Source organism: Nelumbo lutea, chromosome 1 (genome assembly GCF_056320005.1).
Source record: "Nelumbo lutea isolate HS-2025 chromosome 1, American lotus-T2T, whole genome shotgun sequence".
In the NCBI taxonomy this organism is placed as follows: Eukaryota; Viridiplantae; Streptophyta; class Magnoliopsida; order Proteales; family Nelumbonaceae; genus Nelumbo; species Nelumbo lutea.
This window is the reverse complement of record NC_142684.1, coordinates 2,909,419-2,933,503: the sequence shown is the minus strand read 5'-3', so window position 1 is coordinate 2,933,503 and position 24,085 is coordinate 2,909,419. Positions and strand designations below refer to the sequence as shown.

The 24,085-nt window shown below is 41.2% G+C and overlaps 1 protein-coding gene across 15 annotated transcripts in view; it reads left to right on the top strand.

Moving 5' to 3' along the window:
• The window catches only part of LOC148873219 (uncharacterized), a 42,993-nt gene extending 19,795 nt beyond the window's left edge, over positions 1–23,198 (top strand). For 4 of the 15 annotated variants that reach the window (XR_016104801.1, XM_088963643.1, XM_088963644.1 and 1 more), the window contains one exon: positions 16,777–17,121. Coding sequence is in view for 5 of the 15 variants with exons in the window: in XM_088963643.1 (XP_088819769.1) it covers positions 16,777–16,817 (41 nt within the window). In the remaining 10 variants the exon portion in view is untranslated. Of the gene's footprint in view, positions 1–16,776; positions 17,122–18,326; positions 18,404–18,526; positions 18,588–18,689; positions 18,830–21,406; positions 22,354–22,510; positions 22,668–22,750 lie in introns of those variants that run through there. The other 11 variants (XR_016104795.1, XR_016104800.1, XR_016104798.1 and 8 more) reach the window with 8 other exon arrangements.
• The last annotated feature ends 887 nt before the right edge of the window (positions 23,199–24,085 follow it).

Genomic DNA, 24,085 nt, shown 5'->3' with positions numbered 1-24,085 from the left:
GCTTCACCCTTTACTCATCTTGTCTGTACTTCTGTAAGTTATGCACACACACTATAAAATGTTGCGCCCTATGACCATTGTACACTGGGAGAGAAAAACTAATTATATATATGCTTTTTGTTAATTTCTTTAGATTTTTTTTTAAATTGATTTGATTGCTTTAACTCGAAATATTTTGTTAAAAATGAAATAAGACACTTGTTAATAGAGATATATGTTGATGTTATGAAATTAATATAAACAAGTGTTATGTAATTCATAGTTATCAAGGTGACGCCTAGGCGGGTGCCTTTGGAAACTCGCCTTACCTAATCACCAAGCAGTTTTGTACATTGTGTTATAAAATACTTTTATATTCCTAATTTTTTGAGATTATAATTATAAAATAGACATTATTAAACTAAAATATTCATTTTGTGTGTTTATATACTAATTTCTTTTTGTTATTTTCTTATTTGTGGGGTATAATCAACACAAGCATTGCTAAATGTTGTATTTTCTTCTTCTTTTCCTATAACAAAATAGGGGATCAGCACCCATCTTTTTTGGATTTTCTTTTCTTTCTACTTTTTCTTATGAATATGTTGAGTTTTTTATTTTCTTATGAAAATTTTATATAATTATTTACCCTAGGATATATGTTTTGAACTTGAAAAAAAAACCCATCGCCTTGTGACTAGGTGGCAAGGTGCTCCCCCTTCACCTAGCTTCACCTTGGCACCTTGAAAACTGTTGCAAGGCTTATTTAATTGTTACTTTATAGTTGTTGTTAGTAGGCTGTCCTCTTAAGATACTGTCAATTAGTTATTTTTCCTTTTTTCTTATTAGTTTGTTTCTAGGGTGTGCCGCTAGGGGCATACTTGTAATTTCTATTCTTTTTTATTAAATTAATATAAATAGAGAACTGGCGGCAGCCAGAGATAGTTTTCTTCTCCTCTCAATCGTATCTCCCTTTCCTTCTCTTTCTCTCTCTCTCTCTCGTCTCCCACTCTCCATGAATAATTACATGGTATCAGAGCTAGGTTTTTGGGCTGTAAAAGAATTTCGGTCCCTCCTATTTTGAACCTGCTTCGCCGTTTTTTTTCGTTCTTTAAATTCCTGGACGTAGAAGAGAGAGAAACCCTAGCAGATTACTGGCGGCACCTCCTGTGGGTTCTTCCTTGGTCGTAATATCAAGGAAACCCTAGTCGAAGAAGGGCGATGCTGATAGAGACTTCCTTCTCTGTTCGATGCTGTGAAGTCGATTTCTGGTTGGCACCTTTGTATAGATTGTTAGACTGTATGGGCTGTAGTCGGACTGATAGTACTATCTGCCTTGGCTGTGTTGGACTGATTACCGGGCTGGTTTAATGACTGAACCATCTCAGAGTTGATTTCAACAGTTTCTAGTTCTCTTCCTTGCATCCCAAAAGTAAATTCCTTGAGGGTTGGTATTCTGCTTGTGACTGTTGTATAGTTGTGTGGGATTTGGACCGTTTTCAGTAGTATTCTATGGCAAATTATGAATCAACTTCATCGGGGGTTACACCGACCCAGAGCACAACTCGTATGGGAGGTGAAAACATGATGTTTCCCATGCCAATTACCCCTTTTAAATGGTCTGAACTACTTGGAGTGGGTTAAAAGTGTAAAACTCTATGTAACGGCAAGGGGAAAAGCTGGTTATATAAATGGAAGGGTGAAAGAACCCAAGGGTGAGACAACTGAACATGATAGGTGGGACCAAGAAAACAGTATGGTGATGTCTTGGCTCCTTGCAGCCATGGAACCTGATCTGAAGAAGAACTTTATGTGGGCAAACACCGCTAGTGAGATTTGGGAACAGGCCAAAACTACATATTCTGAGCAAAGGCATTATGCCAAGGTTTACCAGCTACAAGTTGAATCTTCAACCTATAAACAGGGAAACCGTAGTTTGTCTTCATACTATTCAGCCCTTATCTCCATATGGAAAGAATTGGATCATTATCAGGCTATAGAGTGGAAACATGATGATGATGCTAAGGCCTACAGGAAGCTGGTCTCTCAGCAACGTGTGTTTGCTTTCTTGTTGGGACCGAACCCTGCCTATGAATCTTTGAGGGTTCAAATCCTAGGAAGCAAAGAGTTGTCGTCAGTTCACAAGGTATACTCCCTTGTTCAGTCGGAAGAAAAGGAGGTGGAGTGTCATGGTTACAACTGAGGGGGAGCAACAAGTTGCTTTGGCTGCGATGAATAATAACTCCACGAGGAAGAAAAGTGACACTAAGAGGACTGATGATAAAGATAAGTTGTTTTGTACTCACTGTCGGCGTTCATGGCATACACATGACACATGTTGGAACATCCACGGGAAACCCAAGTAGGCAGTGAAGAACCAAGAACAGGGTAAAGGTCAAGGTCAGAAGAAGATGAACACAGGACAGAATGCAGCACATGTGGCAACCCAAGATACTCAAGTTGCCGGTACTACTCGGGACCACCTTAATAATTCTGACCCCAAGGAAGATATAATGAATTCCTTTAGAGAACACCTGGAGTCTTATAGTAGGGCTTTGCGACAAATGGATAGCTCAGTCACTGGTACTCCCTCTACTTCATTTGCATCTACATCAGGTAATACGGCTTCTGCATTCCATGTCACTCCCACGGGTTCCCCTTGGATCATTGACTCAGGGGCCTCCAACCACATAACCAGTAAGCCAAACTTGTTTCAGACTTATAGCCTTTTGTTAGGAAGGGATAGAGTGAGACTTGCAAATGGCTCATTTTCCTCCATTGTAGGCCAATGATCAATATCTCTTCCCCATGGCCTTAACCTGAATTGTGTATTGCATGTCCCTCAACTTCCTATAAATTTGCTTTCAATTAGTAGTATCACAAGCTCTTTAAACTGTAGTTTAACCTTTTTTCCTAGCTCGTGTTTTTCAGGACCTAACTTCTAGGAGAACGATTCGTAGAGGGAGCCTAGTGGATGGTCTCTACATTCTCGACAACAAAACTGGTCTCTCAGTGTCATCCTCAGAGTCACATAGTCAATCAAATAAGTGTTAAATTTTTTTGTGGCATAGTCGTTTAGGTCATGTTTATTTTGAAATAGTAAAGTCTTTGTTTCCGGTTTTATTTAAGTCATGTTCAGTGTCAGAGTTCCAGTGTCAAACATGACAGTTGAGCAAACAATGTAGAACAACTTTTCACTCAAGTAATAAAAGATCAAATGTTCCTTTTCATGTTGTGTAGTCTGATGTATGGGGGCCAACTAATGTAATCTCTGAGGCCGAATATATGTACTTTATCACATTGATCAATGATTACTCTCTCTATACATAGGTATTTCCTATGCGTAGTAGAGACAAAGTTCTAAAGATTGTGAAAGACTTCCAGAGGATGGTATTTACGCAGTTCCATGTTGAAATACAGATCTTCCAATCCAAGAATGCAAAAGAATACTTTCATGGTGAGCTCAATGAGTTCTTTTTCTCCCACGGATCTATTCATAGGAGCTTCTGTGCCAAAACACCACAACAAAATGGTATTGCAAAAAGAAAAAACAGACACCTCCTTGAGGTAGCTCGTAGGATGATGTTACACACGAATGTTCCAAAAAGGTTTTGGGTGGTTGCTATACTTGCAGCTGCTTATGTCATCAATCACATGCCCTCCAAAGTGCTGAACTACATGGCCCCTCATCAGTTATTGTACCCTTAGTCCCCTTTATTTTCCATTCCCATGAGAGTCTTTGGTTGTCGTGCCTTTGTCCATGATTTGTCTCCATCTCGAGGTAAGTTAGACCCTCGGTCCATTCCTTGTATCTTTCTAGAGTATCCCTCCTCTCAAAAAGGGAATCGCTACTTTGATCCTGTTAGTCATAAGTTTTTTGTGTCTATGGATGTGTTCTTCTTTGAATTTGAGTCATTCTTCCCTACTTCTCCTCAGGGGGAGAGTAGTAGTGTGGAAGAGGAGAAGCATGTTCAAGTATCTCTTCCTTCTATTCCGAACATTGCTCCCTTTCGTGTCTTCCAACATACACGCCATAGAGATCAACGATGTGATAGAGATGTGGAGCAGCCAAACATTGAGCAACTGACACCATTAGACTCTTAAGAGGTAAGTCCAACCCCTGTTGCACCTACTGATAACCCTACTCCTACTGTGGATGACCTTGACATTCCTATTGCTCAACAAAAGGGAGTCAAGTCATGCACTACCAAACACCCCATTACCCATTTTGTCTCCTATGATCACATTTCTCCCTCATACCGAGCCTTCCTATCTGCAGTTGATTGCATCCTTGTTCCCAGAAACGTTGTAGAAGCCTTAAAATGCCCTGAATGAACAGATGCCATGAAGGAGGAGATTATGCTCTTCACAAAAATCAAACTTGGGAATTGGTGGATCTTCCAAAGGGGAAAGACCCCGTGGGGTGTAAATGGGTGTTCACGGTTAAACACAAGGCAGACAGAACAATTGAAAAGTACAAAGCAATATTAGTAGCCAAAGGGTACACACAAGTGTACGGGGTTGACTATGATGAGACTTTTGCTCCAGTAGCTAAGATGAACTCAATTAGGGTTCTCCTGTCATTAGCTGCTAATCTTAACTGGGAATGGCATCGACCGGACATAAAGAATGCGTTTCTGAATGGTAACTTAGAGGAGGAAGTATACATGGTTCAACCCCCTAGATTCTGTGCCAAGGGAAGTGAAAATAATGTGTGCAAGCTATGAAAGTCTTTTTATGGCTTAAAACAATCTCCCAGAGCTTGGTTCAGAAAGTTTCACATGGCAGTTCAGCAGATGGGCTTCAAACAATGTCAGTCTCTCAGCTGGAAGTACGGAGGCTCAATCGCGAGTTGGATCAGGCCCGGGGTGATGTCCTCCAGGCCAAGAAGGGGAGCGAGGCCCAGGGGCTACTTGTTCAAGACTAGAAAGCGCGGATCTCCCAGCTGATCGAGGAGAACACTCGTTACAGGGAGGAGTCCTCAAGGATGGCCAAGGATAGGGAGCACCTTCGGTAGGAGGTTCGAAGTCTGGAGGCCACCCTCCACGAACGAGCTCGAACCTTCAACGTTGTCATGGAGGAAGAAAGGGTCAAGGCGGTGGACCGCTTTAAAGAGTCCCCAGAGTTCCACGACCTTCAAATCGAGTACAGCACGAACTCCTATTGCTCGGGGTTCAAGCTCTGCCGGTATCTGGTCCGGAAGAAGTTTTTTGGCCTCAGCCTCGATGGCATCACAATGAAGGGTTTGGCCCCGTAGACGGCAGATGCGGCGGAGGAGGAGCCCAATTCCTTGGAGGAGACCGACGAGGACGTGGAAGTGGTGGACCCTTGATGCTGGGGCTGTTCTTCTCCCTCTTTTTTTTTTTTGAACTTTGTGTGCATGTTCCTAGGAGGCTGAGCCCGGTTTCCTTTTCTTTTTCCTTCCCTTTTTGGTGTATTTTCTCGGGCCATTAGGTCTGGTCTTTTATAAAAAAACTTGGTACTTAATGAAATATTGTTTTTTGCTTAGAATGGTTCCTTTCTGGTCCAAGCCATACGTATATAGGTTACTTGAGCTGTCGAACAAGCGAGGGTAACTGAAGTTGGAGTCGTTCCGAATTACGCGAGTTACCTTGAACTATCAGGCTATCGGGCTTGGTAGCGAGTGAATGTAACCTTAGTAAGATTTTTCCTAAGTTTCTTGCCTCAAGCTGTCCGTATAGAATCCGTCTGTGTGAACGTAGGTCCTCTGATGAACCCGAACCGTGATCATTGCCGAGGTGATGCAGGTATCGTAGGGTTTATGCCCGAGTTGTTTGCACTTTAGACTCTAGCAGGCAAGGGGGTGAGGTCCTACGCACTGTTTGGAGCCTCCGTTAGTTTGGTTTTGTAGCCCTTAGACTCGGGGAGCGACTCGGAGTCCACTCCTAAGCTTTGCCCATGCCGTAGAGGCGACTGGGACTTAGTTGGTGCGGAGGTCCTTATCCGTTCAGCATCTTAGACCTTAGGCTCTAGGAGCGGCTTAGAGTCTACTCTTAAGCTTTGCCCATGCCGTAGAGGCGAATGGGACTCAGTTCGCCCATGCCGTAGAGGCGACTGGGACTTAGTTTACCCAAGCGGAGCGACTCGGTGTCCACTCTGAGCCAACAGTCACAGGTAGTATACCTTAGATTGCTAATGTTCCAAGCTCGGGGTACATGCTTTCCTTCCAACGTTTCGAGATCGTACGTGCCTTCCCCGAGTATTCGTTTTACCCGGTAGGGACCTTCCCAGTTTGGCCCCAGTTTACCCGATCCGGGCTCAGGTACCATTACTTTCCGAAGGACCAGGTCGCCTATACGGAAGTGCCGCTTCTTTACCCAATTGTTATAGTATCGAGCCACCTTTTGTTGGTATGTTGCGGTCCGGATATACACGAGGTCCCGTACCTCTTCTATTAGGTCGAGGTTGGTGCGAAGCTCGTCATCGTTGGACTCTTTGTCATACGCTTCTAAGCATAACGTGGGTACTTCGATTTCAATCGGGATCACCGCCTCCATGCCGTAGGTGAGGTTAAAGGGGGTTTCAACCATGGCAATCTTGGTAGTAGTTTGATAGGCCCATAGTACACTGGATTGTTCATCTACCCATAACCCTTTAGCTTGGGCTAAGCGGGCCTTCAGTCCACGGAGTATAGCTTTGTTCGTGACTTCTGCTTGCTCGTTCGTTTGAGGGTGCGCTATCGATGTGAAGTTCTGTTGTATCCCCATCTCGGTGCACCAGTCTTGAAACTTGATATCTTTGAATTGGTTGCCATTATCTAAGATGAGCACTCGAGGTAGTCCAAAGCGACATACTACATTCTTCCAGAAAAAGTTTTGTACCGTTCGAGCTGTGATTGTTGCTAGGGGTTCCGCCTCTACCCATTTTGTGAAGTAATCCACTACTACCACCAGGAATTTTCTGTTCTGTCACTGGTGGGAATGGTCCAAGAATGTCGATTCCCCACTTCAGGTCGGCAGCAGGTTGGTGATGGATATTGGCGTGCCTCTAGCATTTATCACATTTCTTGACGAGCTTGAGTGCATCTGCTTTCATCGTTGGCCAGTAGATTCCTTGCCGCAATGCTTTCTGGGCGAGGGTCCTGCCCCCCAAGTGTCCACTGCACAGCCCTTCATGAGTGTCGCGGAGAACGAGCTTGGCCTTTGAGGGTCGTAAACAGCACAAGTAGGGGAGCGTGTAGGATCTTCTGTATAGCCATCCGTCTATAATGACGTACTTGGCTACCTGTGTAGTAGGTAGCTCGCGAGTGGGTCAATCCAGCTCGGCTCTGCTTGCGTAACAGGAGCTACCTCCTCTGCCCCCCCCTTAGAATGCTAGGTCGAGGTAGGTTCCCTATAAACACGGTCATCATGGAATTGCTGCTTTTGCTAGCTAACAGGGATAATGCATCGGCCTCAGCGTTCTCAGATCTTGGAATTTGCCTGATGAAGTATGATTGGAAGCCACGTAGGACCTCCCTAGCCTTGGCAAGGTAGGCGGCCATTGTGGGGTCGCGAGCTTCGTAATCGCCGGTTACCAGGTTAACCACGAGCTGCGAGTCGTTGCAGATGACGATTTGCTTTGCTTGTACTTCGTTTGCTAGCATGAGTCCGACTATCAATGCTTCGTATTCCGCTTCATTGTTGGATGTTGCGAACTCGAAGCGGAGGGCATACTCCAGCTTCGCTCCACCTGGTCCGTATAGGATGACTTCGGCACCGCTTCCTTGCTGATTCAACGAACCGTCTACGTGGAGGATCCAAGGCTCTTCGTCCCAAGTTGACTTTGTTCTAATTGGGGCTGGTTCCGCATTGGTGGAGGCTTCCTTCACGTACTTGATTTCCATCAGTTCGGGTGTTGTAGTGCTAAAAGTGCATTCTACTACGAAGTCTACCAGGGCTTGGGCCTTAATTGCCGTTCGGGGTTCGTACTGAATGTCATATTCGTTGAGCTCTATAGCCCACTTCGTCAGCCTCCCAGAGGTTGATTGGTAAGGACAACGATCGTGTGGGCTTGGAAGTACGGCCAAAGTTTTTGAGCTGCTGTGATTAGAGCATATGCCAGTTTCTCGATCACTGGGTAACCTAATCCCGACATCCTTCAAAACTTTGCTCATGTAATAGATAGGTTGTTGGACCCGATCTACTTCTTTTATCAGTATCAAGCTGATTACCTCATCGCTTGCAGAGAGGTACAACTTTAAAACATCACCCTCCTCGGGCTGGGTTAAAATTGGTATGCTGGTCAGGTGATTTTTTAGTTCGTCAAAGGCGGACTAGCATTCCTCAGTCCACTCGAAGTATTTACTTTTCTTAATGGCCTTGAAGATAGGCAGGCAACGATTTGCCAACTTTGACCTGAAGCGACTCAAAGCAACTATACGATCATTCAGCCTCTGAACCTCCTTCAATTTGCGAGGTGGGGTCATATCCAGGATGGCCTTTATTCTTTCAGGGTTGGCTTCGATGCCACGTCGGCTAACTATGTAGCCCAGGAATTTTACTGAGGTGACACCGAAGACACACTTGTCCAGGTTTAGTTTCATATTATACTTGCGCAAGATTTCAAATACGCATTGCAGGTCACTTATCAAATAGTTCAAAAGTCGGGTCTCGACGACCATGTCGTCAACATAACATTCTGAAGGGATGAGAGATCCATCTTATGGATGGCCGAACCCTGCAAGAAGGTAGGGCGAAATTTCAAAAATTTATCTCTCTCCCATGTGGGAATCGCATTCCCTGTTTTAGAAAAACTGCATTTTTCAAGGATCAATCTTGAACAAAAAAGCGAACCAGATCTGAACCAAAACAGTAGAAGAGGGATATACCTGATACGAAGATGCAATATCTCCCAACGAAGGTGTTCACACCCAAAGAAAAACTCCAAAGACTGCTCCCACTAAAAATGACACGGTGAATGGTGGAGCAGAATCAGCAGGGTCCGTCCAACGAACTGAATTCTTCAGCAAGAATTCGATGGAGGTAGTGAGCACGACTTCTTATCAGCCTTTCTCCAAAGATTGATATCAAGACACTTCTTGATCGCTCCTACAAAGGAAGGAGATCGAACTGGTTGTGGCGACAACTGGAGGAAAACGCAGGGAGAAGATGGCGCAATTACACTGTTGTTGTATTCTCTCTGGATGCTCTGAGATCTGATCTCTGAGATTTCTTGGCATGCTAAGGATGATCTGAATGGTTCGCCCCCTTCCTCCTTTTATAGGCTTAAAGAGAGCTCCTAATCTCATTACGAGTTTCCTAATCCAAATCTGTATTTGGATAAGGAGTTCTCTTTAAAAGATAAGGATAAGCCCTTATCTTATCTACAGATTATATCAGCTCTCTCCTAATCTCATTAGGAGATTTCCAGATCTAAATTCAGATCTAGACTCTCCGAGTGGATAGGGTAGGACCTTATCCTATCTGCTGATTTAATTTTATCTGCTGATTTAATCCCAGATCCGCCCCCTTATTTAACTAGTCAAACTAGGCCAGTTCGAAATGGGCTTTAGGCCCAATAAGTCTAAGTGCTCAAACTGCTTCCAACCTGCTGCCCAGTTGGGCTTCTTTGTATGGCGTGGGTCGCAAACATTGATCTACACATCAGTCACATGGGTTCAGCCCAGCCTTTGTTACAAGGCCTGGCCAAATTCACTAAAAAGACAGTGAACCCTCTGAAGCCCATCTCATGGACTCCTAATGGGCCCAACACTTACACTAAGTGGTCCTTGGGTCAAGCCACCTTATTAAAACCCAGGGACTGTGGGCAGATGCAAGATTAGCCCATCAGGTATTACCCTTAATGGTCTTACACTTAACCTCTCGGCCCATAATGATCATACACTGCCCGACAAGAGGATCTCTCCCTCAGCTGCAAGGTACAGTGCTGCGCTCTCTGCTCACATGGATCTCGAGAAACAAATTTCAGTGATTGAAATCGGCTGCCGGCAGATGAATTCTTAGACAAAGGAGCTGATCCTGTCACTATGATCACCCGCTCAGATGAATTCTCAGACTGTCCCAACATACCCAGGTTTTGTCCCCCGCTAAGGATCTCACTGATTGGCATATCAAAGACAGCCCAATCTGACACCTAGTGCAATATCATAATCGAGTCTAGGGGTCAGGTGTAACTTTTCAGTTTTGCCCACTAATCTCCAAGGTCCAGGGCAATACTGGAAATCTGGTCCGTTCTGGGTTTCAAGTAAAGCTACACTACATGTACCTCGGGTCTCACCCTGGTAGCTGAAACAGGCCACCCCAACATTTGGCAGCACATTAGTGTTAGTCTTAGCAGGATAAATCTCCCCAAACTTTTCAATGGCTATGAACATTCTAAAGTAACACTAGTCTCATTATGTGTCCAGTTAAAGGGTATTACATAGAAACACACCACAATAAAATGAATCAAATATGTACTTTATTCATTTACAATAAATGTCATAATGTACATCAATCTGATTGAAGCTAAAGGCATACACTATCTAACACATTCAACTTTGTCGCCAATCAGTGGCTTAAAAATTCGATTTACAAGTCTCAGGTAGGTCGCCCCGGCATTTTTTAGCCCGAAGGGCATGACCTTATAGCAGTACAGGGCCAGTTGGGTAATGAAAGCCGTTTTCTCTTCGTTAGTAGGGTCCATCTTGATCTGATTGTAGCCCGAGTACGTGTCTAGGAAACTCAGCAACTCATACCCTAAGGGCGCGTCCACCAGACGGTCGATTTTGGGGAGCGAAAAACAGTCCTTTGGGCAATGGGCCTCCCTGATGAAATCGGCTGCGAGAAGTTTTTTGACCTCCTCGTCGACTATTTTCTAGCGCTCTGGAGTGAGGTTGCGTTTCTTTTGCCTAACAGGCTGACTAGGGGATCAGTATTTAGCTTGTGAGTAATTAATTTTGAGTCTATGCCGGGCATTTCTGCCACGAACCATGCAAATTGTCTAAACTTTGGAGTAGGAAACTTACCAGTCGAGTTCGAAGGGGTTCCACTACTGTTGCTCCGATCTGGAGGGTCCTGGTCGGGTCTTCCTTTGAGGTTGGGAAGGAGATCGTTTCCTTGATCAGCGTGGCTTGTTCTTCAGGATATTCCACGGACCGCTCGAGCTCAACACCTTCCATTAGCTTGTTTTCCCTTTGAGGGCCACCACGTAACACCTTCGGGACTTGAGTTGATCACCTCGGGCTACTCCTATGCCAAAGTCCGTGGGGAACTTCATTGTTAGGTAGTAGGTGGACACCACGGTGCGAAGCGCGTGGGTGATGGGCCTTCCTATAAGGGCGATGTACGGGGAAGGTGTGGCTACTACCAGGAAGGTGTGCTTAAATCTTGCGACGCTGGGCCACGTTTTGATCTCTACAGGCAATGAGATTCGGCCGAGGGGCCTAACTTCCTCTCCGCTGAAGCCCACTAGAGGGGTGCTCGCGAGCTAGAGGTCATTCTCCCAGAGCTGTAACTTGTCAAATGTGCTTCTAAATAGGATATCGGTTGAGCTTCCTAAATCCACCAAGACATATTTGACCTCGAAGTCATTGATCTTCATCCTTATGACCAGCGCGTTGTCATGGGGGTACTGGACTCCTCGCGCATCGTCTTGGTGAAAGATATGGGGTCTGCAGGCCGTGGGCGCTTCGGCGGGTTTCGTTCTTCATGCTCCAATTCACGGACCAAGGTCCTCCCTGCCGCCGAGGTGCAGCCCGTGACGATGGATCCGTCGGTAATTGTGTTTATCACCCCGCGGACTGGTCTTTTTTCGGGCGGTTCTTGCTTCTCAGCTCGCCTGTTACTAGACTCGAGAGCATCTATCCTCTTTTCCCCCTACCAATCTGCTTGGCTTTTATTACTTTTCTGTACAAAATTCTTTAAGTACCCGCGATAGATGAGTTCCTCAATCTCGTCGCGGACACTTTTACAGTTTTCGGTACTATGACCGTGGTCTTTATGGAAATGGCAATATACATTCTTATTCCTGGTGGCGGGGTCCCCCTTCATTCGGGGTGGCCACCTTACAAATGGTGCATCTTTAATTGTCATTAAGATTTCCCCTCACCTCGCGTTGAGAGGGGTGTAGTTCGTCCTCTCAACTGGAGGAGCTCGGGAGTGCCAACTTGACTTGTCTCCCTTGGGTGGGGACTTGTTCTTCTTCCTCTTACTGTTTACGTAGTGTACCTTGTCGTCCTCTCTCCTCCTCTTCTCCGTTGGGTCTCCGACCTTCTGGTTCATTTCCTCTTCAGTCTCGATGAACTGGTCGGTGAGCTTGAGGAAGGCAGTGATGTCCTTAGGCTTGTTCACTACAACGTGCCACTTGAACTCCTGGTGAGTGACTCCTCTTTCGGCTGTGGCGACTCTAACCGCGGGTTCCAAGTTTGGGATCGAGAGGCAGGTGTCATTGAAGCACTTGATGTAGCTCTGGATGGACTCTCCCTCTTTCTGGATGATGCTGAGAAGGCTTTCCTGCGACCTCTGACACTTCTTGCTAGTGATGAAGTGCGAGGTGAACGCTTGCACGAACTGTGCCCAGCTCCAGATTGTCTCAGATGGGAGATTTCTATACCATGTGCGCGCTACTCCTCTGAAGGTCGTGGAGAAGGCGATGCACATGCAGGCTTCTCTAGCTCCGGCAAGGTGCATCTGGGACTGAAAGGAGTCCACATGGTCATTCGGATCGAACGACCCATCGTACTTGTCCAGAGGGGGAATTTTAAAGCCTTTTGGCATGGGATCCGTTAGGAGGTCAGGAGAGAGGGGAGATGGTACCGAAAGGAGGGGCACGGCCTTCGTGACCCCAGTGTCTGCTCCCGCCTTACCTTTGGGCTGCTGCAGGGAGGTCGGCTACTTCGGTGGCGATCGAATAGCTGCTGGTTCAGCAGTGTTATGGGGCACCACGTTTGGGCTGGTTGCTGGCTCTGTTGTAGCGCTGGGAACTGTTGCTGGTAGAAGTGGCACATGACTTGCTGTTGGTAATGCTGAAGTTGCTGGACTTGCTGCATTTGGGCTTGCATGACTCATACGCACTGCACTAAGTCCAATTGGCAGGCGCTGCGCCATTAGACGAGGGACGCGGGAGTAGTCTGGCAGGTACGGTTTTGTCAGATGAGAAACTTCCCGTAGAACGCTGAGCTGCCCCGTAGCGGGCTACCCTATGACGAGCTACTGGTGGCATGCTGAGGTGATTCTGCCTGAGACGAGTTTTCTTCGAGGTGGCCCACTTGCTTGGGCTCGGAGCGAACTTCTTGTTCTAGTTCGCAAACTGGGATGAGCTTAACTCAGAGTGCAGCTTAGGATATCGGCGTACTCGAGCTCGCTCTGCCGCAAGCTGATACCTGCTGAGCTGTCACCTGCGGTGAGTCATGTCCACGTACCGGTCCGCCTATGCCGAGCTGTCGTGTATGCTGAGTCACGTACACGTGTCACCTAGTTAGGAGGTCTGGCCAAATCACCCTTCATCAGGTCTTATCCTTGAATTTTGTAAATGACTGTTTTGCTTCTAGAATAACAACAGGGATGAAGGCACACCATTACATGCATGTCAAGTTGCGTGCTTGCATGATAAGGCATAGTAAAACATTGGTTGATTCATTCATCACTCACTTAGAGATTGTGTGAAATGTTAGCAAATGTCCGACGGAAGAATTCAATGGTGTCAGTCATTTGACTAGTGTAAAAAGGGATAATTTAAGCCCAAAAAAGTTGAACCTTGCTTGGTTTTATGGATGTGAAATTAAATCTTTTATCAGTCTAAGAATGGAGAATTCGAAATTCTCATGGAGAAATTTAGATGATCAAATTTGATGCCCAGATTAATGTTGGAATCATACCTGATGCAGATACCATAATTGCAGTTTCCAAAGTGGTAGTTCACGTTCAAAACTCGGGTCCAAATCGAGTCCAAGAACTGAAGATGGTGCAGTTTTCTATCTATCTATCTATCTAAAAGGTCCAAGCCCATTCCAAATCCGACCCATGTAGTCCAATTATCCAGCCATCTAGTCAAACTAGTCATGTGACTATTCACAGTAGTCTTTAACATGAATTGGACCATTACACTCAAGTTAATTAATTCACATATTTAACTAGCCCATCAAACCTGAATATTGTACGGCATGGAACCCACTAAGTTCTCACATAAATCCATATGGGTTCGGCCCATGTTCTCTACATGGGCCAAATTCACTAGATATACCTAGTGAGCCTCTTACCCAATCTATTTAGGCTTAGAATCAGCCCAACACTTGAAACATAAGTGCACTTTGGTTTCAGCCTCCCTATGAAATCCAAAGCCAATGAATGAGAAACAAGGTGATTAGGTTTTAGCCCTTATACATTGCTCACAAAGAAGGACTTCTTCCTTGATTATGAAATGCAGTCACACTCTTTGTTTAGATGGAAATTTGTATTAAAACCTTTTACAAACTTTTTTCATAAAATAAACTATTTATAAATATAAATACATTTTGCAAGTTGATTTCAAAACACATTGAAATCTACTACTGATAGTTTTAGGTTTCAATTAGAGAGTGTAAATCAGGATATTCTCTTTTTTTTTTTAACAAAGTGGTTGATCCTATCACATTGATCATCCACTCAAGTGATATTCCAAACTACTCCAACATACCCTAGTATTTGACCCTTAGAGGATCTAACTGGTTAGTACCACAAAAGCAGGCCAATTTAACACTTAGTGCAGTACCATTATCAAGTTTGCTCCAGGTCATAATTGGAAATGGTCATTTTTCAGTGTTTTAGCAAAACACCCACTAATTGTACCTTAGGTCTAACCTTAGCAGTTAAGGCAAATTGTTCCACCAATTCAGCAGTACAACAATATTATCCTTGGTAAATAAACTCTCCAAGTTTATCCCACAACTTATAACATTGTAAATTAACATAAGTCTTGTAAATGTCCAGTTTAAACGGTTATACACAAAAACAATACCAAAACACACATGAAATAATAACGATATGCTTTTATTGACTAATAAATGTCAAAATACATAAATCTGATTAGTATTGAGTGCATACACTAACAACTGGAATAGTAGTACTTCTTGAGCATGCTGATGGTGTGAGTTTTTAACTAAAAGTGTTTTTTTTCTCTTAGCCTTGTGTTTTTTAGGTGCATTAACATGCTTTTCCACAAGGTCCTTTTTCAATTCCATCATAATGTTCCAACAGTTGCATTTATATAGAAAATCTTCACCTCATATTTTATGATATCTTAGGATTCTTTTATCGACTTTGGATGAATTCTAAGCTAAGGCCTCAATATTTGAACTTGCCTCAGAACACATCCTTGCGGATGCATTCTACCCATTGTGTCCTATTGCCTAGAGATACGTTCATCCCTCCCCTTAACGAAAAAAAAAGCCTTTTGTCCTTTTCTCTATTTCTTGGCTTCATCTTTACCATTTGTAGATACACTTGATATATTTACCATTTAAATGATGTTTGAAGTCCCAAAACTTTTTTCCATCTCGTCAATTGTGCTCAGTTGGTCGAACCTGGAATTAGATAGTTTGAAAATATTAAGACTATAGTTGCAAAACAAATCCTTCTGTTTGAGATGGAAAACTCAGAATTTCAGTAGAGCCTTTTAAAAGTGTCTTGCTTATGCTACAAAGATTTTTTAAGTTCATTTCAACTGGCAGGAAACAAAACAAAAATTGCATTGCAGCTTCATTTAGAAACCAACTAAAGGCCTATTGCCTAGAGACAACATAAATTCTAAAACATGGCATCGAAGGATGTATCCATCATTGCAATGTAGAAAGATGACTAATAGAATGGAATGCCACTTTAGAAAGAGAGGATAATTTTTGAAGTTGACAAGTTTTGGTGTAATGCCTTTTTGCAGTATCTTGCAACTGATTTGAAAGGCTCTAATATGTTAAAAATTATGATGATTTTGTTTTTAGTTAGTTTTTTGTATTGAGTGGCAATAGTGGAATAATGTAAAGATCTTAGGAAGACATTTAAGGCCTGTTTTATGCAAATGGGGGGGGGGGGGGGGGAGATATCCATGTAGGACATATTTATCACCTTGGCAGATATTAAGTCTGTATTTTAATAGATAGTGCTATGATGAACTAGTTTCCTTCAATAAGTTCTAAGAAATAAATTCACATGTAATTCAGTGTTTTTAAAGTATGAGATGCGGCATTCTATATGAGGATTCATCATGATTTCTGAACCCACTGGCCTGTTAGGAAGTGAGCTAGAAGTATTGGATCACCCTGTTCTGTGGTCAGGTTATGGCCTAAAAAAGATGCATGACCCACCTGAAAGAATATCCTAGAAAAAGTATTAGCATTGGTAATAGCAAGTAAATAATAAATTCAGTAAGCTCCTATACTTTGATTTAGATCTCAATATTCATATTTTTTAATTAGTTTGGTCTGTCTGAGTTTGTCTGGTTCTTTTAAACATGCCTAGTTTTAATCAGTCCAAGTGGTAAACAGTAAACAATAAATAACACATAAGCCCAATTTTATAAGAAACTTGTGAAAGAAATTATTTCCTTCTAAAATGGTAGAACAAGGTAATCTGGAATTCCAAGACCCCTAATCCTCTCACTATGATGCACTTTTAAAGAACACTTCCAACAGAACTTGAACAAGAATATCCAAGAATAGGTCACTGATACATTATCTAGTTTTACGCAGAAAAAGATGCATCGTGAACTATTAAAACTCATACATTTATCCAGGAAGTTTTGACACATTAGTAATCTAGACAACATTCTTTTGGTCAAAGTTATTTTGTCAAATTCTACTTGACATGGTAGTTATTTTGTCAGTTAAATCATTTAGAGCCCGTTTTGGAGGGCGTCTGCGTTGACTGAGCCACTTTGGATAAGCTACCTGACATAGCTTCATCAGAAAGTCAATTTCGCAGCTTTTATAAGCCTATTTTCGACTTTCCAGGTTTTTACCAAACATGGCTTTATGGCATTCCAGGTTCCTAAGCTTATGTAATGCCAGAAGCCACTGCATGTAAGCCTCCCAAACAGGCACTTAATGGCAAGGCTAAAAGCTTCATACTTATTTTATCCTTTTATCCTTACAGCCTACTCTTGTATCTATAAACAATAGATCTTCCTAGAGGTATTTTTTCTTAAGGAATAAAGTATCATATCGGACAATTTGAATACACTTTAGAAAGGTATGGATATATGAAAATACATGGATACATTAGAAAAATATATACAAATTTTAAAAATATATTAATTATACTAATCGTAAGGTCAAAATAACCACAAATGATATATAAATACATAATAAATGTATATTTTAATGGTATATATAAAAAAAGTATTTTACAATTAATTTAATGGAATATATAGATACCACGTAATTTTGTTGATAACCCATCAATCAAGAGTCCAAGACTCGAATTATATAGATTTTTACAAATTAATACATGCATAGAATCATTATTATGTTATATTCTATTTAAGTCTAATAAACAAAACATATATAATTATTATAATAATTATTTTTTATTTTACTATTTTTACTTTTCAATATTAAAATATTAAATTTTGAAATATATGATAAACAATATATTTTTTTTTGTAAATAATAAATTTTATTATAAAATGTAAATTAAAATATCAATTGATAATTTATAAAATATATAATCTTAACTTAAAATATTTCATATCTATATTAAAAATACATATTATACACAAATTCATAAATTTTGATTACTAAAATAAGTATTCTATTATTAGCATTTTTATTTTAATAAATTTTTTGAAATAAAAATCATTTTTATATAAATTTAAATTAGTGTATTTGATAGATTCAATATAATATTGTATGCTTGAATATTTTGTAAATAAAATTTTTAATTTTTATAATACATATATATATATATATATATATATATATATATATATATATATATATATATATATATATATATATGTATGTATATATATATTCATGTACAAATGTATGAATTTTAAATACTAAAATAATTATTCTATTATTAACATTTTTATTTGTATAAATTTATTGAGAATGGAAAATCAATTTTTAATATAAATATAAAATAGGTAGAATTTTTATTTCATTTATAATTATAAATATTAATTTTTAATATTATTCTATTTAATTTCAAGTTGAAATTATTGAACATATTAATATTTAATGTCATTTCTTTAGACTATATGTTTATAACTAAGATATAAAATTAATTATATTTTATATCACAAATTAAAGGGTGATTTAGTGGTTTAAGACGCTAAGTGCTTAACATTTAAACATGGGTTCGAATCAAATATATCGCATTTTTAATATTAGAGTTTGCAAATATCTGTTTGTATGTAATGGCTTGTATCAGTCGGTCCACACTAACTCGTCAGAAGGATCAGAAAAAGAGATGGAGGCGGCTTAAGAGATCTTCAAGCTATAAAGGTGGTATGTATGTATCTGATGCTCTCAAAGTTAAGCAGTATCATAACAAGCGGTTAAAAAAGACCATATTTTGGGGGGTTATTTTTGTTTACGCAACCAACAGAACCTCTGACTTCTATTTTCCAGGATTGTTTCCCAAACATATACTTCCTCAGGACAATGTAATCATCAAATGAGGTTATATTCGGTCAGTTCAAGCTTTCAATATTCCATGTTAATCCATTTTTCTTAGTTTTAGATAGAGCTATCTCTAATGTTATTTATTAGTCCTAACCCCTCTGCTCTGAAGGCACTATTAGCAAGTTACTTGAACTCATATTCTTGACATCAGAAAAGGAACCATCAGATGGAAAGTTGGATGAAGATCCGTTAAAAACAAAGCCCAAATGGCCAAAATTACTGTCAATAGGCGCCGGTGAAGGGGGAAACGAACGAAGTACAGAAAGAGCAGAGCAATTGCTTCAGTCTTACTTCTCCCTCCGTGCTTTTTTGGCAGTTGTTGGAAAACTTGGAACCAAAATCACGACGACCAATTCACCCAAGGGCCTCTACCGGATCTGCTCCTCGCACTTGGCGCCTCACATAAACATCGAGAATATCTTCCGTACTTACTATTATGCAGGGTGGATGCGCATGTGAGGCGCCCATTTGTGACTAGCAAATCGAGTCTATGTCCCAGAGGTACAGCCACAGCCACAGATGCCCTACTGCTGCCTGCCCCCACAAACGCATTCTTCTAAGTTCCACGACGAAGGACAAACAATCAATGCATTGTCAGGTAGGAAGAGGCAAGGCAGTAGCCCAGCACAATGAAAGCGTAGGCCACTCTATATGGCTAGTGGCTAGTGGTGAGAAGGTAATGTCATACTCATACATACCTCCACCCTTAACATGCCCCATCGCCATAGGTATGACCTCGGAACTCGCACCATTCTTTCTCCGCCCAAGCCATCCAAATGCAGGGCTTGCCTTGTCGCAACCGCAGGGTTTCTTTCCCCTTTTGGGGCGTTGTAAAATACATCATTTGCCCTTTTGCAACAGGGCTTGCCTTGTCGCAAGTCATCCATATGCCTTCCTCAAGGCTTGAATGATGTAAAATGCATCAAGGTGCTGGACGATGTAAAATACATCATAATTTGGTGCACCATTTCATAAATTATAAAAAACCGGTTTGATGTAAAATACATCAAGGCCCTTTCATAAATAACAGAGGTGTCCATGTCATCATAATTTGGTGCACCATTAATGTTTCTTAAGAGAAGTGTTCATGTTAGCATAAATAATAATTTTTATGACCAAATTACCCTTGAATGGTGAATTCAAGGAAAAATGGTCTTTTTCAGTTTTCAATTTTTTGTTTTTTTTTGCATTTATAGTGTTTTGTTATAACTTCTAATGTTTTTTATAATTTATGTTTTTTATTTCATTTTTCTATTTTCTACAATCTATACATTTTCCTGTATTATTTGTTATTTATTTACAATTTTTGTGTTTTTTCTATAATTTTTATTTTCTGATTGTGTTTTTCAATTTCTATAGTTTCTATAATTTGAAAATACTTTTATTTTGTTTGCAATTTCTATAATTTTTTCTATTTTTTTGTAATTTTTATGTTTTTATGTATTTTATATTTGAAAATATTTTTTTGACATTTTTCCTTTTTTCATGTCTAAATATTAAAATGATAATATATTAACACCCGTTAATTTATTTTGTATATATTTTATATTTTTCTATGAAGGTTAAAGTGGTAATGTATTTACACTTGTTTGTATGTTTATCGTCAAGTTAGTGAGATGGTGAGTTTTAAACATTTTGAAAAGTCGTGGTGAGCTTAAGAGGAATGTTGAAAACTCATGGTGAGTTTTAGACAATTTCCCTTAATCAAAAGTTATTCACAAACAATTAAAGCCCAATGGGAAATTGTCAAATTGGTCATTATTAGGAAATATAATAATTAATTAGCATAAATAAACACTAATTCAGTTTTCAGTTTGGTTCAATTGAAAATCTCAACCAAATTGAATCGAAATCGAAAATTGATATTTTTAAAAAACAAAAACGAACCAAACCGATATCCGAACTAGCTTATTCAATTTGGTTCGGTTCGGTTTTCAGCTTATCAACCGAATTTGAACACCCCTAGCGGCCATAGGGTTCATTGGTCCTTTGGCTTCAACTTCTAGCCCTTGGCTTCAGCTTCCTACCCTTCACAGGGGCTTCAACTTCCAACCCTCGAATGGTGAAGAATTGGATAACCTTCAGCGCAGCCATAGGGTTCATTAGTTCCTTGGCTTTAGCTTCTAGGCCTCAAATGATAAGGGATTGGGAAAATCCCCATCCCCATCCCTGCTAACAAGGGCAAGGTTATCCCCATCCCAATCCCCACGGGGATCCCCATTCCCTATGACTTTTTATAATGTTAACCATTTTGTTTTTGTTTTTTTATTATATTTAAAAAAATAAAAATAAAATAATTAAAATTTACAATCCATTAGAAAATATTTAAGCATATTTGAAAAATATATATTAATATATAGATGTATGTGTATACATATACATATATATTAGTGGGGATCCCACGGGGTGAGGATTGGGGTCCCCGTGGGCGGGGAATGCTCCCCCTGTCCCCATCTCGTCCCTGCTAACAGGGATGAAAATTTCCCCATCCCCATCCCCCATGGGGGGAAAATCATCTCCTTCCCAGCCCCATTTGGGGCAAATCCCCACGGGGATCAGTGAAATGGGGAAAATTGCCATCCCTACTTCCAGCCCTCAAATGGGAAGGGATTTTGTGAGTTTCCTCTTAATTTTTTGATGTTTTTGCACCTTTTGATTCCAATTTTTATTTTAAATTATCTTCCTCTGTTCGATTTTCTTTGGATTTCCTCTATTTTTGGATTCCATGTTACTAACTTCTCACTTTTTTCTCTTTTTTATTGTTTCCACGTGATTGGTTTTTTTATGACACTTCCTAATTAGTTCTATAACAACTCTAATCTTCAGGTAGCTCCCCCTCAAAAATCGAAATATGGATTGGGGACGTATGAAATCGAAACCCATGTCGCCCCCACCCAACAAATATGAAATTTGTTTATGCTCCCCTTCCCCACATCATCATAATTTTATTGTTTTACCCATTATACCCCTCCACCCCAACAGCATTTTTCATCGTATTCTTCCTCATTTCAAACCTACGATTCTCAGATCTGTTAATCACATATCACCAAAGCTCTACAGTAGTGTCTTCTCATCGTCTTCTTCCTCATTTCGAACCTATAACATCCTCGTCGTTTCTCAAATCCGTTAATCACAAATCAACGGAGCTCTACAGAAAGATATTGTGTCTTCTCATCATCTTCTTTCTCATTTCAAACCTACGACATCCCCATCGTTTATCAAATCCATTAATCATAGATCACCAGAACTCTACAGAAAGATGTCTTCTCATCATCTTCTTCCTCATTTCAAACTTGCGGCACACACCCTCTTCTCCGTTTCTCAGAGCCAAAAACTACAACATCCTTCCATCGTCTTCTTCTTCATTTCGCCCTTCTCTGTTTCTCAGGGTCGTTAATCACCAGATCACCGAAGCTACAACGTTTTCCCTATTTCAAAATTTCTCAGAGCCATTTATCACCAGAGCTTCATCTCTTACTCATCATCGGAGCTTCACCCTGTGTTCACCAGTCACCGGCCGTGGACAACACTCAACGTTCACCGTTCAAAGGAAGTAGGAGAATCAGTTTACTGCTCATCGTCTGTCGGAGGCACCTTGCGTTGACCATTGGAAGGACGCTCGAAGTTGGTTTCAGCAGCCGTTGGAAGGTTTCTCAAGCCCCTGCGTTCAACCGTTGTGGAGATGGTTCCCCCGTGTTTCCAGTACGACCCTTGTGTCTCCGGTTCATTCTAGTTTGGCCACCCATTCATTTGTTGACACTGCTCGACCATAGGTAATTTACTTTGTTACATTTTTTCCTTAATTGATTGTTGTAAGGACCTCTATAAATGAATATTTGAATGTTGCTTAGTTCAGTTCTAATGAAAATGAAGTGTTTAATGTGGATTAAGATATGAATGTCATTATCGTGGGTTATTGAACATTTGTAGGTATGAATAGCCAATGGAGTGTCGGGAATGAATCTCCGAGTAGTTTGCAATATGATACTAAGTATTGCTATTGCAAAAGAAAATTTGCATCCTTCAAATTTCAACAACTCAGAATAATCCACAAAAGTTGTTTTATAGCTATCTATTAAAATCCGAGGTAATAATTTTAGTAGGATGATATTATTTGTTAGCATCAATATAAGGCATGTATATTGCTAATGGCAGGTGTTGCACTTGCAGGAGCAGGTGTTTGATAGCCCAACAACTTAAAGTGATTCTATTGGTGGTTGCAAATTTTTTGAGTGGGTGATTCCTCAAGGTTGGTCGAATGAGGTTACATCAGGAAATCATCATGGTGATGTTCTGGAACTCCTTGAAAATGTGGAGAGAGCAGTCGATGTTTGCATAAGGTAGATTGAGTCTATGAAATTAGTCCATGAGTTAGCTACTGAAGGAATGACTACAGTTAGGCAACTTGTTTATATTCTTTTTGTTATTATTCTCCTTACATTGGTCTTTTGGAAATAGTTTATCATTATTGGTGAATACGTAGGTTTAGTGTTTTTAATATTATGTTAAAAGACTCCCCCCCCCCCCTTTCGTTTCCATGTTGGTGAACTATTTTTGTGTCTTATTATAGCTATTTCAACTTTTTAAATATCAGTATATAAACATAAATTGTTGAGAAGATCTTTTTTTTTCTTGACTAAGAAATATTTGTAAATTCATCGAAGATACCTCACGGGGAAGGCTGCCGAAGCGGCCTCCAGGTGATTCTGCCATTTCAGAGAAGCGGTCCCGGAGGGGGGGTGCGGGGGTAGACGGGCGGTGGAACCACCTCCACGAGGTGGGGAGAGGTCTCCTAGACATCCATAAAGGAGGCGGAGATGCCCCAGTGTCACGGTCTGACACAGACTTAGCCTTGCCTACACTTGGCGGAATTACATTAAGGGACACCATCGTCATTTTCGCCTATAAGATTTTTGGGAGAATTGATGTCATCTTCAGGCAGACCTCTAAAAGCTTCATGTACTCTTTGAGGAGGGGTGGTCGACCTCCTTCGGTGCCTAACTTTGGCACTCCTAGACCATCATCCCTTGTGGGGCAGCCCTAGTTAATGGCTAGCATGGCTACTGGGGTTCCTCATGGGCACACACATGCTCATGGGGGCAGTGCATGGATCGACACTGGGTTACTGACACTCAAGGGAGGCTTGGCATGCGGGCCTGGCTCAAGTACGATCATTTACCACACCAGCCCTTTACCCAAGTTGAATGAGCTATCCCATTGCCCATAGCGCATATGTGTGTTCCGGCCCAGCCAAGTGCCCCGGCCATGCGACTTGAGGTCATGATCCAATTCTACTGACCTTAGTGAAGCCATCTCATCGGGCAACTCCTAGCCTCCAATCACATATAAGGCTTGTCCTGGTCGCCACACGGGTTTCTTCCATTGTAGAACTACCCCCGTGACAGTTGGTATCATAGCGAGCTAGCCAACTACTGTCACAGTTGGTATCAAAGCAGATTAGCACAAAGCCAGTTAAAGCGGTCATCCCAACAAGCATCACATTGT